The sequence below is a fragment of the Capra hircus genome, chromosome 23 (assembly GCF_001704415.2).
Source record: "Capra hircus breed San Clemente chromosome 23, ASM170441v1, whole genome shotgun sequence".
Lineage (NCBI taxonomy): Eukaryota > Metazoa > Chordata > Mammalia > Artiodactyla > Bovidae > Capra > Capra hircus.
Window position 1 is genome coordinate 35,942,100 of NC_030830.1, and position 13,404 is coordinate 35,955,503.

The following is a 13,404-nucleotide window of genomic DNA, read 5'->3' on the forward strand; positions in this document are numbered from 1 at the left end:
GAAGCAATATTGTATAACAAATTCAACAAAGACTTTCAAAATGTTCCACATCAAAAGAAAAATCTTTAAAAAAAAAAAAAGTCATTGAAAAATCATTTACTTAAATCTTTTGGGCCAAAACATTATTTCATGGAAGGGGACTGGGTTAGATGATATAAAACCCACGAGTTACACTATGTCAAGAAATCAATGCCGAGGTCAGATAGTGGCCAGAGAAGCTTCCACCTGGAGAAGACTTGATCTGCTTGCACGCTGCCTGTGAACATGCACGGGGTTGCTGCAACCTCTCTGATTCAGCCAGGTAAGATGGAACTGCAAGTGATTTGTGTCCCATGTCAAGAAAAGGCAAAGGAAGCAGAGAAGTGATTGGTAGGTAGGGCAATCTGACTTCCACTCCTCTGTGCTACAAACAGAAAGCAAGGCTGTAGGATGTTTGAATAAGTGCAAGACTTTCAGAGACATGGAGAGCCATGAGAGGAGTCCAAGTTCAGTTTAAAAACAGAAATGAAGAAAAAAAAAAATGGAAAGGATCAACGTTATTAACAAGGCAAATAAGAAAACTGATTTGTATTTATATTTCTTTAAATGTTGCTCTGGTTTGTAACACTTCTTAATAAATAGTAACAAACATTAGTTTATATTAATACTTTGCTATTGAAAGTCACGTTTCTAATGGAAGAAAGCAATTGCTCAAAGAGACTGTGCTGTGGGAAAGCCGTGGATAAATCAACCCCACTCCCTTGGCTTCTAAATGTTAAAAACACACTTAACAATCTCACCTTTTTTTTTCCCTAATCACTGATTTGAAGTCTGCTGGCACACCTGCCCAGCTGGATGTCCCTCCTGCACAAGCTGACGAGTCCAGGGCTCCCTGCTCATCCTCCCAAGCGGTCCTTCTCCCAAGGCTCCCGGTCTTGTGCTTGGCCTTCAGCCTCAGCCACTGCTACCTCCCACTCTCTCAAAGATCCCCATTGAATCACCCCATCAGATCTGCCTCCTCCTCTGCACCTGGTCAAGGTCTCAGGCTGTCTCCCTTGGACCTGATAAGAGTCTCATTGCTGTGGATATCCTCCTTTCAGTCTACTCTCTACCTTCACCTCATTTTTGGTGACTTCCTGTTGCCTTTATGATGCCGCCCAAACACCCCTAAAAGTCCTCACCCCCCGACGCCCCTGCTCCTGCTTCCTGAGCTCAGGCCACACTGGTCTCTCCCTGGACATGCCTTGTCTGCTCAGGTCTCTGTCCGGGATGCTCTGATCTCCAGCCTCTGTCTCTGCAAACTCCACTCACCAGCCCCGGGTGCAGCTCTTCTCAAGCCCGGCCTCGGGGGAAGGTACCTTTCTGTCCTCTGCCTGTGCGGCACTTGGTTCTACGTGGGTGGAGCATTTACCACATTCTGTTAAAATTGCTCATGTTTATGTCCTACCGGCCAGATTATGGGTGCCTTTGGGGCAGGAACCGGATCTCAAAGAAAGCACCTAGTGAATGGGCTGGCAAATGAAAGATGGTTGAACAATCCTAATCAAGTTAAATGTTATTTCTGTAAGCTCCCAAGCTGGGAATAGCCTGGTGACAGCTTACTGAAACTGAGGGCTGGTATGGAGGAAAGAGACTCATAAATAGAAACAAGAATCTGAGAACCATAATAAAAAATTTTTTTCTCACAAAATTCAATGGGAATTCTGGGAGATAAACAGATAAGTGAAATCTTGGGGCTGTTCTTCACAAATCTAAAGTCTATCAGCATAATAATGTGCCATGCATTGGGTTGGCCAAAAATTTTGTTTGGGTTTTTTGATAAGATGGTACAGAAAAACCTGAATAAACTTTTTGGCCAACCTAGTATAATTTGCTAAGTTCCTAAAAACCACCATGATCAATGTTTTAAACTTAGGAAATATTAAAGCACTTGAAAGTTTATGAACTGAATGAATGCATGTACACAGAGAACAAATAAATGTCTATTTATTAAGTATTATTTATACAAAGAAAAATGCACAACTCACAAATATAAAGCTTGATAAATTTTCACCAAGGGAATATAGCCCTGAAACCAATATCCAGATCAAGAAGTAGAACATTCCCAGACCCCTTGAACCCCCTCGTGCCCTTTGGCAATCACTGCCCTTTCCCACAAGGGTAACCACTATTCTGACTTTTAAGACCTTGGATCTATTTCACTTATTTTGGTTCCTTGCATAAATGGAATCATACAATATACATACATCACAAAGAATATGGTAGACATACATTATAATGTGTCCTGCTTGACTTCCTTCATTTAATATTATTTTATGAGATTCAACCATACTGCTGAGAGTAATGATGTGAGTGTCTGCTAAGCTGCTATGGAGTAACGATAGTGCATCCTAAATTTGTAAGTGTGAATACTTCACAAATTGTACTACTAATGGGCCTATAAGGTGCTGGACTGTAAGGAACCCAGTGTTTCTTCATTCTTGCCAAGAGTTACTTGAAAAAACTATCCACGTCATAGCAAGAAAAAAAATTGTTGCATTTCTGAACTTTTATGAACTCTATGAGATCTAGTCTGAAACTTGTTCAGTAAATATTTCTATAATGAAGGAATACATGTAGTGGGATCACAAAGCACTTTTTCAGGGGAGAGAAAAAAAATACAAGCAAGCAGGGACAGACTCTAGAAGTGCACTGAATAAAACTTCTGCCACACGGTCATTTTAAAAATCAGTCTAATTTTCTGAACCTTAGGAACATTTTCCTTTGCATATTCTGGTGCTTCATTTTTGTCACTTTCATAAACATTTAAAAACTAATGTTTGAACAAAACCTTTTCAGTATTTCACATTGTTCTAACCACCAACTTGCTTGCTTAAGTGGGTGAGAAGAAAAATGGAATTTTGCCCCTATATTGTGGAAGCAATACGGCAGCCAGAATTTAACAAATATAGAAGGTTCATCTGTCGGTCTACACCTCCGAAAGCATAATCCCAGCAGGCAGCAAGCCGCACCCCTATACCGTTTTGTGTAACATACATTTATCACACAGTGCTACTATACAACCACTCACGACGTCCAAGTCCTATGAACACCTACCTTGGGGATTGAAGAAACCAGTCATCCAGAACACATTGGGCCTCCCTTCAAATATCCAGGTAGAAAACTGAGCATTTCTTTCCAAAAGTTCAGTAAACCAGAAGCCCAGAGTGGATGAGTCCCAGGACACTCTTTTCCAGATCTGGGGTATACGGGCATCGTACATGTTGTCCAGAGCATCTCTCAAGTTCTGGAAAAAAGACATAGTTAAAATCTGAGAAAAAGAAAATTCAACAAAAGAGGGAAACGGCTACTGAGATGGTCACAGCTCACCTCGCTCATAATGATCGTGCCTTCAATGGCCAATTTTAGATCACTCAGGCTACTGCGAAGTATTGAAATGACTTTTTGCATTCTGTCAATTTCTTGCCTGAGAAATATGTTCATTGAATTCAGATGCCCCATCTTCATCAAACGAGCTTTCACCTAACACAAAGCATACAACAATGGAGATGAAAAAAAATTATCTGCCCGTTCTTTCCCAAGGATTCCTCCTCTCTCTAGTCTCTTTTTCCTCTGGATGTATCTCTACAAGCCCAAGTGAACTCTAAAATATCTCTTGCAGAACCAAATTCGCCATTAAATTTCCCATTTTCTGGGCTTCAAAAACTCCTGTCCAACTAAAATGATTTTTATTTCCTACTGATCGTACTTAGTTGATAATTGGAAAAGTACTTTGAAAAGCTGAAATAAAATTCTACTTTTTTTCCCCTTTCAAATGATTAAGTACTAAAGTGTCAGTTAAATATTCTTTTGCAATTTAACCTTTGTAAGAGTATAGTCTGGAATACTTTTTCTCACAGTGCTTGTAGAACCTTTATTAGAAATGTCACAGAAAGTGAATACAGCCAAAATCTCTACAGAAGAGTTACCAATAAATATGATTGGCTGCAGTATCCTGACTGTTGTTGCTCTGGCCAGGGTGACTAAAGAGAACCTTTCACAATCTAATCAATGAAAATATTTGATTTTGTGGAAGGGCCATAAAGCACCTGTCATTTTTTCCTTCTGGTATATAATTTATTGGTTATTTTGAAGAGATCAATAATAAAGCATCTGGTCACAGGAACAATAAAATATAACAATTATTGGGAAATAGGCCAATACATATACACATTTCAATTCAGTGACATATGCCCCAGAAAAGACTGACTATGAATACTGGCAAGAACTCTCGAGAGATCTGAACTTTCTGTGGGCCACGATCAAAGAAATGCCAGAATAGGAGGGGTGAGGATAGATACATGGAGTAGGAGGGAAACTGGGAATGAGGCCCCAGTCCGCAGAGTCACCAGAAAGCCAGGGAACGGCAGCATTCTTGGATGCCCACTGGCTCCTCTTGAAGAGGAGGCGTCTCGCTCATGGGAGACTAGAGACAGATGTGCTCTAGGCTCATCTGGACCGCCCTCCCTCCTCATGTTACAGAGCAGGTTTTCTGGCATGGTGCCCATGTTTCCTACTCAGCAGGGGCCATCTCTGATTAACTGCAGCTGGGCCGCTTCTGGTGTGTGAGGGACAAGAGGGGAACAGTGATGTGAAACTGAACACCTGGATGGGACTACCTGCACAGGCTGAGCAAGTGATCTTGAAATCCTGGTTACGTATGCCAGCATGCAAGCTCAGTTGCTCAGCTGTGTCCAACTCTCTGTGACCCCATGGACTGTAACCCACCAGGATCCTCTGTCCATGGGACTTTCCAGGCAAGAAAACTGTAGTGGGTTGCCATTTTCTCCTCCAGGGGATCTTCCTGATCCAGGGATCAAACCCAAGTCTTCTGGGTCTACTGCCTTGGCAGGCAGATTCTTTACCACCGAGCCACCTGGGAAGCCCCCTAAACGTGCCAGTGGAGGTCTCTAACCCAGTCTGACACACCAACCTTCAGGTAGTCACCTAAATTCCTGGTTCCAGAACTTACGATTTTGCAGGCTCCATTGCTCTCTCTGTTCTCATCTTGAGCCCTTCAGCCTCTAGCGGCTAAATAGCTTATATATCATCCTGCTTAGATCATGACTGCATTGTGGAAATTAACATTTTAAGGAAAAGGGAAATTATGGAAACACTTTTGCAACCAACACAAGTGAGAAATCAAGCCCAGGTGTTGGCTTCACTATGAAATCAATAGCCCCGGTAGATTTGATATGCTAACAGCCCCAACAAATCACCTTGCCCGACACTTACAGACACGTGCTTAATGTGTCTTAAAACTTAGATTCTAGAAAATCTAAAATCAGAACTGATTTTACTTTCAGTATCATTATTGTTTCAGCTTAAATTTTTCTTTTTATTAATAAGTAAAATATTTGCTGTACTCTTACATAGAATTTTCATGTTTCTGAAACCAGTTAGTCTTTTCTACAGTAATATGTTTTTAAGTCAATACTGTAATTATGTTTCAATTAACTAAATGTAGTAATCCTGGAAGAGGAGGCTGCTTTAGATGTCTCTTAGTACAAACTCCCTCCCATCTGATAATATATTTAGGGACACCCCTCCCACTCAGATTCTGCTGGGGTGATGACAGAACAGAGATCTTGGTGAAGTAGTCCCAACTAACGCCAAGCAGCTCAAATTATCCCAAGGTCTTGCAACTCTCCTCTGGTAATACAAATCTGCAGTCTAGTCACAGAGAGTGCATTTTATCTCACTTTCACATGCCAGAGGGAGGTGGGAAGGGGGTTCAGGATGGGGAACACATGTACACCCATGGCTGATTCATGTCAATGTATGGCAAAACCAATACAATATTGTAAAGTAATTAGCCTCCAATTAAAGTAAATAAATTAATATTTAAAAAAATAAAAATCTTTGAAGACAGGTGTTATGCCTCATCTGTCTTCTGATTGTTCACAATGGGCCGCACCAAGTATGGACTTACAATACTTATCCACTTAAAAACATTTTTCTTCCCTGACTATAAACATCTCTATGTGAAGTCACTGATTTCAGTATCTTAGCCAAATTCTTGGTATCCATCTACACATCAGAAGCAAAAATTGTTTTAAGAGGCAAGAAAATGTTTTTATTTCTGGGGGCACTGACTGCAGGTGGGAGGGCTGTATCCCAGGCAGCCACATCTCCCAGACTCGGGGATGCCGGACAGGGAAGACACAGGACCAGAGAAATACCTCCATGAGGGCATCAGCCTCTCACTTTTTGGTTGAAAAGCTAAAATTGCCTCAGCCCAGTGTTGGATTCACGTGAAGCTCGCCATCAGTAGTGAGGGGTGGAGACTGAGAACAGGAAAGAGGAGGCCCTGGATGGCCTGTCTTCTTGCTTGAAGAAGGAGGATGTCTTACAGGACTTTCAGACTGCCCAGAAATTTTACTACAATTAAAAATTTATTAAGATCAGCAGTTCTCAAAGTGTGGTCTGGGACCCCTAAAGCTCCTGAGCTCCTTTTAGGAGGTCCATGAAGTTAATTTTTTTTTCATAGTAACTCTAACACATCATTTGACTTTTTACTTGCCTTCACTGAGGAGTGTCTAGAGGCTGCACGACCTGACCTGTGGTGTCACAGCAGACAGGATGTACCAGCAGATACAAGGGTCTAGCTGTCTTCTAGTAAACCAGATATTAAAGAGATGTGCAAAACCCCCACTTTCTCTTTGAATGGTTTTGTTTTGAAAATACATTTATTTTTAAAATATAACTGTTACGCTACCATGTGATGGGTTTATTAATGTCATTTCACAATATATTAATATTTTTTAATTTTAGTTTACATTTATAATATATTAAATATCAGTCATTATGATCCATATATAGGCTTCCCCAATGGTTCAAGCAGTAAAGAATCTGCCTGCAATGCAGGAGACACGGGTTTGATCCCTGGGTTGGGAAGATCCCCTGGAGAAGGAAATGGCAACCCATTCCAATACTCTTGCCTGGAGAATCCCATGAACAGAGGAGCCTGGCGGGCCACAGTCTTTGGGGTCACAGAGAGTCAGACATGACTGAGCACTCACACACATAATCATAAAAGTAAGAGCTATTTGGGGTCCTTGATCATTTTGTAAAGTGGTCTTGAGATTAAAAAAATTGTTTTGAGGAAAAGCAATGTTGATTAACATGCAAACATCTGCGAGATTCAAGAAGTAGAAAATTATTGCCATCCAAACTGGAGAGTGAATTCATATAAATGGCTTGCTTTCCTATTACCTGGCTGAAAGGACAGGGAGAATAAGACGTATGGAGGGCAAGAGAGAGAAGCAAGGGCTCAATTTAAATAATGGGACAAAGCAGGCTTGGGTAAGACAGACAGGGATAGTCTCAATCCAGAGGGTTAAAAAACCCAAAGACAGAGGAACCCAAAGATGGGCAAAGGGTACAGCAGAGGCAATTGAGAAGGAAAATGAAATAGAAAAGAAAAGTACAGATTGTAATTTTGCAAGAGGCTTGAGCAAGGGTAAGCAAGAGAAAACCAAAAAGTGAAAAAGGATTGAGCAGGGAGAGGAAGCGACTGAAATATACTGTCCGAGGACTGTGCTCAGCCTTGTGGAACCCAATGACAGCCCTGCGCGCCGGGGGAAAGGACAGCTCACCTCATGGGGAATGTAATCAGGAGGCAGCTTGCTCAGCATGTCTTCAGATAACCTGTAAACAATGGCTTCCCGGGTCTCTCCCACGCCGCCTCCACTCTCTTTGGGCTGAATGTTGGTAATTGTTTCAAGCACAGCAGAAGCAGTGTTACTCTGGTAACTGACAAAAAGAACTGAACTGTTCAGAATGCAGCAGGAAAATGCACCTTCCGAGATAATTATCAATGCTAAAACAAAATGATGAATCACTTAAGTCAAATCCAGCCCAAAAACAGGAAAAAAAAAAAAAAAAGGAAACTTTACCATCGATCTATGGGAATGAAAAAACTTGAGATCTGCTCTACTTCTTCCTACTAGGACATCAAGAACATCACAGAAGTAAAAGTTCTTTATCTACAGGGAAAAAGATTCCAAGAATGCCTTTAATAAGCCAAAGCAGTGCTAGCCAGCCTTGCTTGTACTAACCTAAACCCCTCAAGCTGAACAAGAAGCCCACCTCCTTTTACTCTCCCCTGTTTATGGACTGGTCCTAAGCATCCTCCATTATACGGCAATTTTTTAGCATGAAGAGCACTGCTCATAATTCTTCTCTGAATTATAAATTATTAAATTTCTTGGGTCTTTTCTGTTTTGTCTTCTCACTTTCCCACTTGTTTTATGGTTCCCAAAGTGATGTATAGGCAGCACTTGTCCAAATGCAACTACTTATCCTTAAAATTCATATATTCAATAAAGATTTACTGTGTACCCAGCAATGAGTTAGGTATTAGGAGATGGTGGTGAACAGTTCTTTTTCTCTAGGAGAGAAGGGGGACATCAGTCAATACTATCATAATAAGCACTGTGCAGAAAAAGAACATGATGGTTTAAGATCATAAAGCTTCTGTCTGTCTCATTCTCACTCTCTAGTTCCTTTTGGGGGACTGACCAGATGCTCTGAGGTGCACAAACTTAGTTTTTGTCCCAAGGTTGCTGAGTCGACCAGCAGTCTAAACACACAGATATGGTGCGTGTGTGTATGTGTATATAGCAATTTATACCAAAAGATCAGGGAAGTTCTCTCTTAAAATGTCATGTAGGGAATTCCCTGACGGTTCAGTGGTTAAGAATCCACCTTGCAATGCAGGGGACGCAGGTTTGATCCCTAGTCCGGGAACTAAGATCCCACATACCGCTGGGCAACTAAGTCCATGAGTGCCACAACTACTGAGCCCACGCACTCTGGAGCCTGCACAACACAACTAGAGAGACGTCCTTGCACTATAACGAAGAGCCTGCTTCAGTGAAGGATCTAAGACCCAACGCAGCCAAAAAGAAACAAATAAATAAATATATATATTTTTTTTAATGTAAAATTGCCTTATTTTAAAAAAGGTCATCCCAGTGCACCAGCCCCAAGCATCCTGTATCCTGCACCAAACCTAGACTTTCATGTTGATGTATGGCAAAACCAATACAATATTGTAAAGTTAAAAAAATAATAATAAATAATAAAATAAAAAAATTTTAAAAAAGAAACTGGAGAAAAATAAATAAATAAAATAAAAAAGGTCGTATGCAAGTTGAGGCCTGAAGAATAAGCAGGTCAGCCAGACAAAAATAGGGTGGAAGTGGAAGGCAAGAGAGGACATTCAGATAAGAGGTAGGGCCTGGAGGTGAGAAGGACTTCCCTGCATTTGAGTAACAGAGACAAGTCCAGTGAGGCTGGAGCTAGAAGGAGAGGTAAGGATGCATATAAGGCAAGGACCAGACCATGCATGGTCATGTGGGCTGTTTGAAGAATCTGACATTATCCTAAAGGCAACAGGCAACCACAGAAGACTTCCTCAGCAGGGGTGTGGCAGGACCAGATTTAAATTTTTCTGTCTTTCTTGAACTCCTAATTTACCATCTATAAACGTCTCACAATTAAACTGTTTTGAGTTACTGTTTTGTTTTGCTTGTAAATTTTGTCTCTTGTCCAGATGCAAACCACATTTACATTTCCTTATGAAAGAGGTTAGAGGCAAATTTAATAGGAATCCAACAAATGCTTAAGATTAGTGATTTGTTTTTCTGTTATATTTCCTGAAATAAACCTTGTAATATGGCTATATGTATAAAAATTTTTAATGTGCATATCTTTTAACCCATCAAGTCTACATATAAGAATTCATCCTCAAGAGAGAACCAGACATTTTAATTTCTGACAGTATAGTGCAACTCTCACCCTGAACAACTTCAACGAAAATAGCTAAAAATGCTGGATAAGACATGAAAAACATTACTGAACTGGCAAGAAACTAAGAAATCCTCAGGATCAAAGGAAATATAGAATGAAAGCTGGAATCAAGAAACATAAGCCAAATTTTACCCTGCGGGCATCAACTAAACCCTGGTGTTCTCAAGTGTCTGTTGGGTTGGTGCAATGAGAAAGGAGGTAAGCCCTATGCCCAAGGAAGAAAGCCTAATAGGAAACTCCTACATAAATTTGGGACTTCACAGGGCTAATCACTCAGTGTTAGGGTTAACTAGAAATAATCTGCCTATCAGAAGGGGATGGTAGGTAAACTGGTCAAGCTTAGTGGGAAAAAAATCTTTCCTAAGAATTCTTAATTATAACATTCATTCATATTACTTGTGTGATTTGAAAAACCTCAAGCCAAAAATTTATTTTAAGATGGTCCCAGGAAACCTCAGGTGGTACCTGGTAGATGAAAACAGAAATCTTTTCCGGAACAATATGCCTTCGAATCAAGTCTCAAAGAATCCAACAGTTAATTTCCAATAAACATGAGCTCACAGCCAGAAGTTAAAAATCTTGTAAAGAAACAGGCATTGTGAGAAAGAGCCAACTAAACAAAAGGAAGTAGAACCACACCTGCAAAGATCTCAGATAGTGAATTTTCAGATGCACATTATAAAATGTTCTTATTGCATTGAAAAACAAAAAACATGATTGAAAATATAAGTATGATACAGGAAACAAGTATGAACAGGATTTTGAAAAAGAGCCAAATAGAACTTGAAAATTAAAGCTTGCATTAGTTTATTCTATTGCTCCTGTAACAAATTATCATAAAATAAGTGACCTAAAAAACAATACAAATGTATTATTTAACGGTTCTATAGTTAATAGGTCTGATACGGGTCTCACTGGGCTAAAATTAAGGTGAGCAGACTGGGTTCCTTTCTGTTGGCTATTGGGGAAGATCCATTTCCTTGCTCATTTGAGTTTTTGACAGAATTCACTTTTTTGCAGTTGTAGGACCATTGTCCTTAATTCCACATCAGCTATAAGGACTCTTCCTAGCTTCTAGGGTCCATTTATATTTCTTGGTTCATGGCCTCCTTCCTACACCTTAAAAGTCAGAAATGGCCAGTTGAGTCATTCTCTTTGAATCTTTCTTCCTTGTACAATTTTCTCTCTCTGACTCAACTCTTCTGCCACAAAAGCTTATGTGATTAAATTGGACCCACCTGGATAATTTAGGCTAACATCCCCATCTCAAGGTCCTTAACCTTAATAGCATCTATAAAGTCATACTTGTCACATTAGGTAACATATTTACAGCTTTTAAGGATTAGGATGTGGACATCTTTGGGGGAAGTCTCTACCCAGTAACAGTTAATGATGGCTTAAACAGAAGATTAGATGTAGCCAAATAAATAATTAGAAAACAGCAAAACAGATCTCAAGACATTATCTGGAGTCTGCAGAGGGGAAAATAAATGGGAAATATAAAGTTAAGAGGCATATAGGCTAAAGTAGTACATTTTAACATACTTCTAGAAAAGTCTGAGAAAGATAGAAGAAGGAGAATTAGAAAGAGATAATAACTGAAGAAATAATGACTGAGAATTGATGAAAGATTTGAATCCTCGAGTTCAGGAAACTCAGTGCATCCTAAATAGGAAAAACAAACAAGTAAATAGAAACCCACGTGTAGATATATCGACATAGCACAAAGATGGTGGAATAGAAGGATGTGCTCTCATCTTCTCCTGAGAGAACTCCAAAATTTCAACTCACTGCTGAACAACCACTGACAGCAGAATGTTGGATCCCACCAAAAAATACACCCCATGTCCAAGGGCAAAGGCGAAGCCCCAACAAGATGGCAGGCGGGGTGAAATCACATTTAGAATCAAACCCCACACCCACCAGCGACTCTTGGAGGGCTCAAATAAAACCTTGTGTGCACCAGGACCCAGAGACCCCGCAGAGACTGAGCCAGCCCTGCCTTTGAGTGTTTGAATGTCTCCTGTGCAGTCACAGGTCAGCAGTGGCCTGCCGCGGGGACACGGCCTCTAGCTGCAGCAGGCCTGGGTGGCATGGTGGGTGGTGTAAGTCCTCTTGGGAGGAGGTCGCCATTAGCCCCACCATAGAGCCACCGAGGAGATGACCCCAAAACTGGAGAACAATTATACCAAAGAAGTTTTTGCACTGTTACTAAAGTTCTAGGACCCACCACAGAGTTCCCAACCTGGGGACCCAGCAAAGGGACTGAGAAACCCCAGGGAAATTGACTTTGGAGGCCAGTGGGATTTGATTACAGAACTTCCACAGGAGTGGGGAAACAAACTCATGGAGGGCACTAACAAAACCTTGTGCCCACCAGGACCCAGGAAAAAGGAGTAGTGACCCCCCGAGAGACTGAGCCAGACCTGTCTGTGAGTGTCCAGGAGTCTCTGGTGCAGGTGTGGATTGACAGTGACCTGTTGTGGGGTCAGGGGCACTGTAGAAACAGTGCTGGCATAAGTCCTTTTGAAGGAGGTCACCGTTACTGCCATTACCCATACCATAGTTTGGCCTCAGGCCAAACAACAGGGAGGGAACACAGCCCCACCCATCAACACAAAATTAGATTAAAGATTTACCATCAGAATAAGACCCAGATTCCCCCAGAGCCAGTCCTTCCCATCAGGAAGATTCCACAAGCCTCTTATCCTTATCCGTCAGGGGACAGACAGAGGAAAACCACAGTCACAGAAAACTGGCCAGGTTGATCACATGGATCACAGCCTTATCTAACTCAATGAAACCATGAACCATGCCACCCAAGACAGACGGGTCATGCTGAACAGTTCTGACAAAACACGGTCCACTGAAGAAGGGAACGCCTTGAGAACTGCATGAATGGTATAAAAAGGCAAAAAGATATGATGCTGAAAGATGAACTCCACAGGTCAGTAGGTTCCCAATATGCTCCTTGAGAAGAGTGGAGAAATAACTCCAGAAAGAATGAAGAGACAGAGCCAAAGCAAACAAACAAACAAACGCCCAGTTGTGGATGTGACTGGTGATGGAAGTAAAGTCTGATGCTGTAAAGAACAATATTGCATAGGAACCTGGAATGTTAGGTCCATGAATCAAAGTAAGTTAGAAGTGGTCAAACAGGAGATAGCAAGAGTGAACATCGACATTTTAGGAATCAGTGAACTAAAATGGACTAGGAATGGGTGAATTTAATTCAGATGACCATTATATCTACTACTGTGGGTAGGAATCCCTTAGAAGAAATGGAGTAGTCCTCATAGTCAAAAAAAGAGTCTGAAATGCAGTACTTGGGTGCAATCTCAAAAACGACAGAATGATCTCTGTTTGTTTCCAAAGCAAACCATTCAGTATCACAGTAATCCAAGTCTATGTCCCAACCACTAATGCAGAAGAAGCTGAAGTTGAACAGTTCTATGAAGACCTACAAGACCTTCTAGAACTAATACCCCCAAAAAGATATCCTTTTCATCATAGGGGACTGGAATGCAAAAGTAGAAGGTCAAGAGATAACTGGAGTAACAGGCAAGTTGG

At 41.0% G+C, this 13,404-nt stretch overlaps 1 protein-coding gene across 1 annotated transcript in view; it reads right to left on the reverse strand.

The window, feature by feature from the left end:
* The window catches only part of DNAH8 (dynein axonemal heavy chain 8), a 312,973-nt gene that overhangs the window by 13,975 nt on the left and 285,594 nt on the right, over nt 1–13,404 (reverse strand). The window contains exons 88-90 of the mRNA XM_018039316.1: nt 7,617–7,773; nt 3,349–3,501; nt 3,076–3,265 (exon numbers count right to left, since the gene is read on the reverse strand). Of these exons, the coding sequence (XP_017894805.1) occupies nt 3,076–3,265; nt 3,349–3,501; nt 7,617–7,773 (500 nt within the window). The remainder of the gene's footprint in view (nt 1–3,075; nt 3,266–3,348; nt 3,502–7,616; nt 7,774–13,404) is intronic.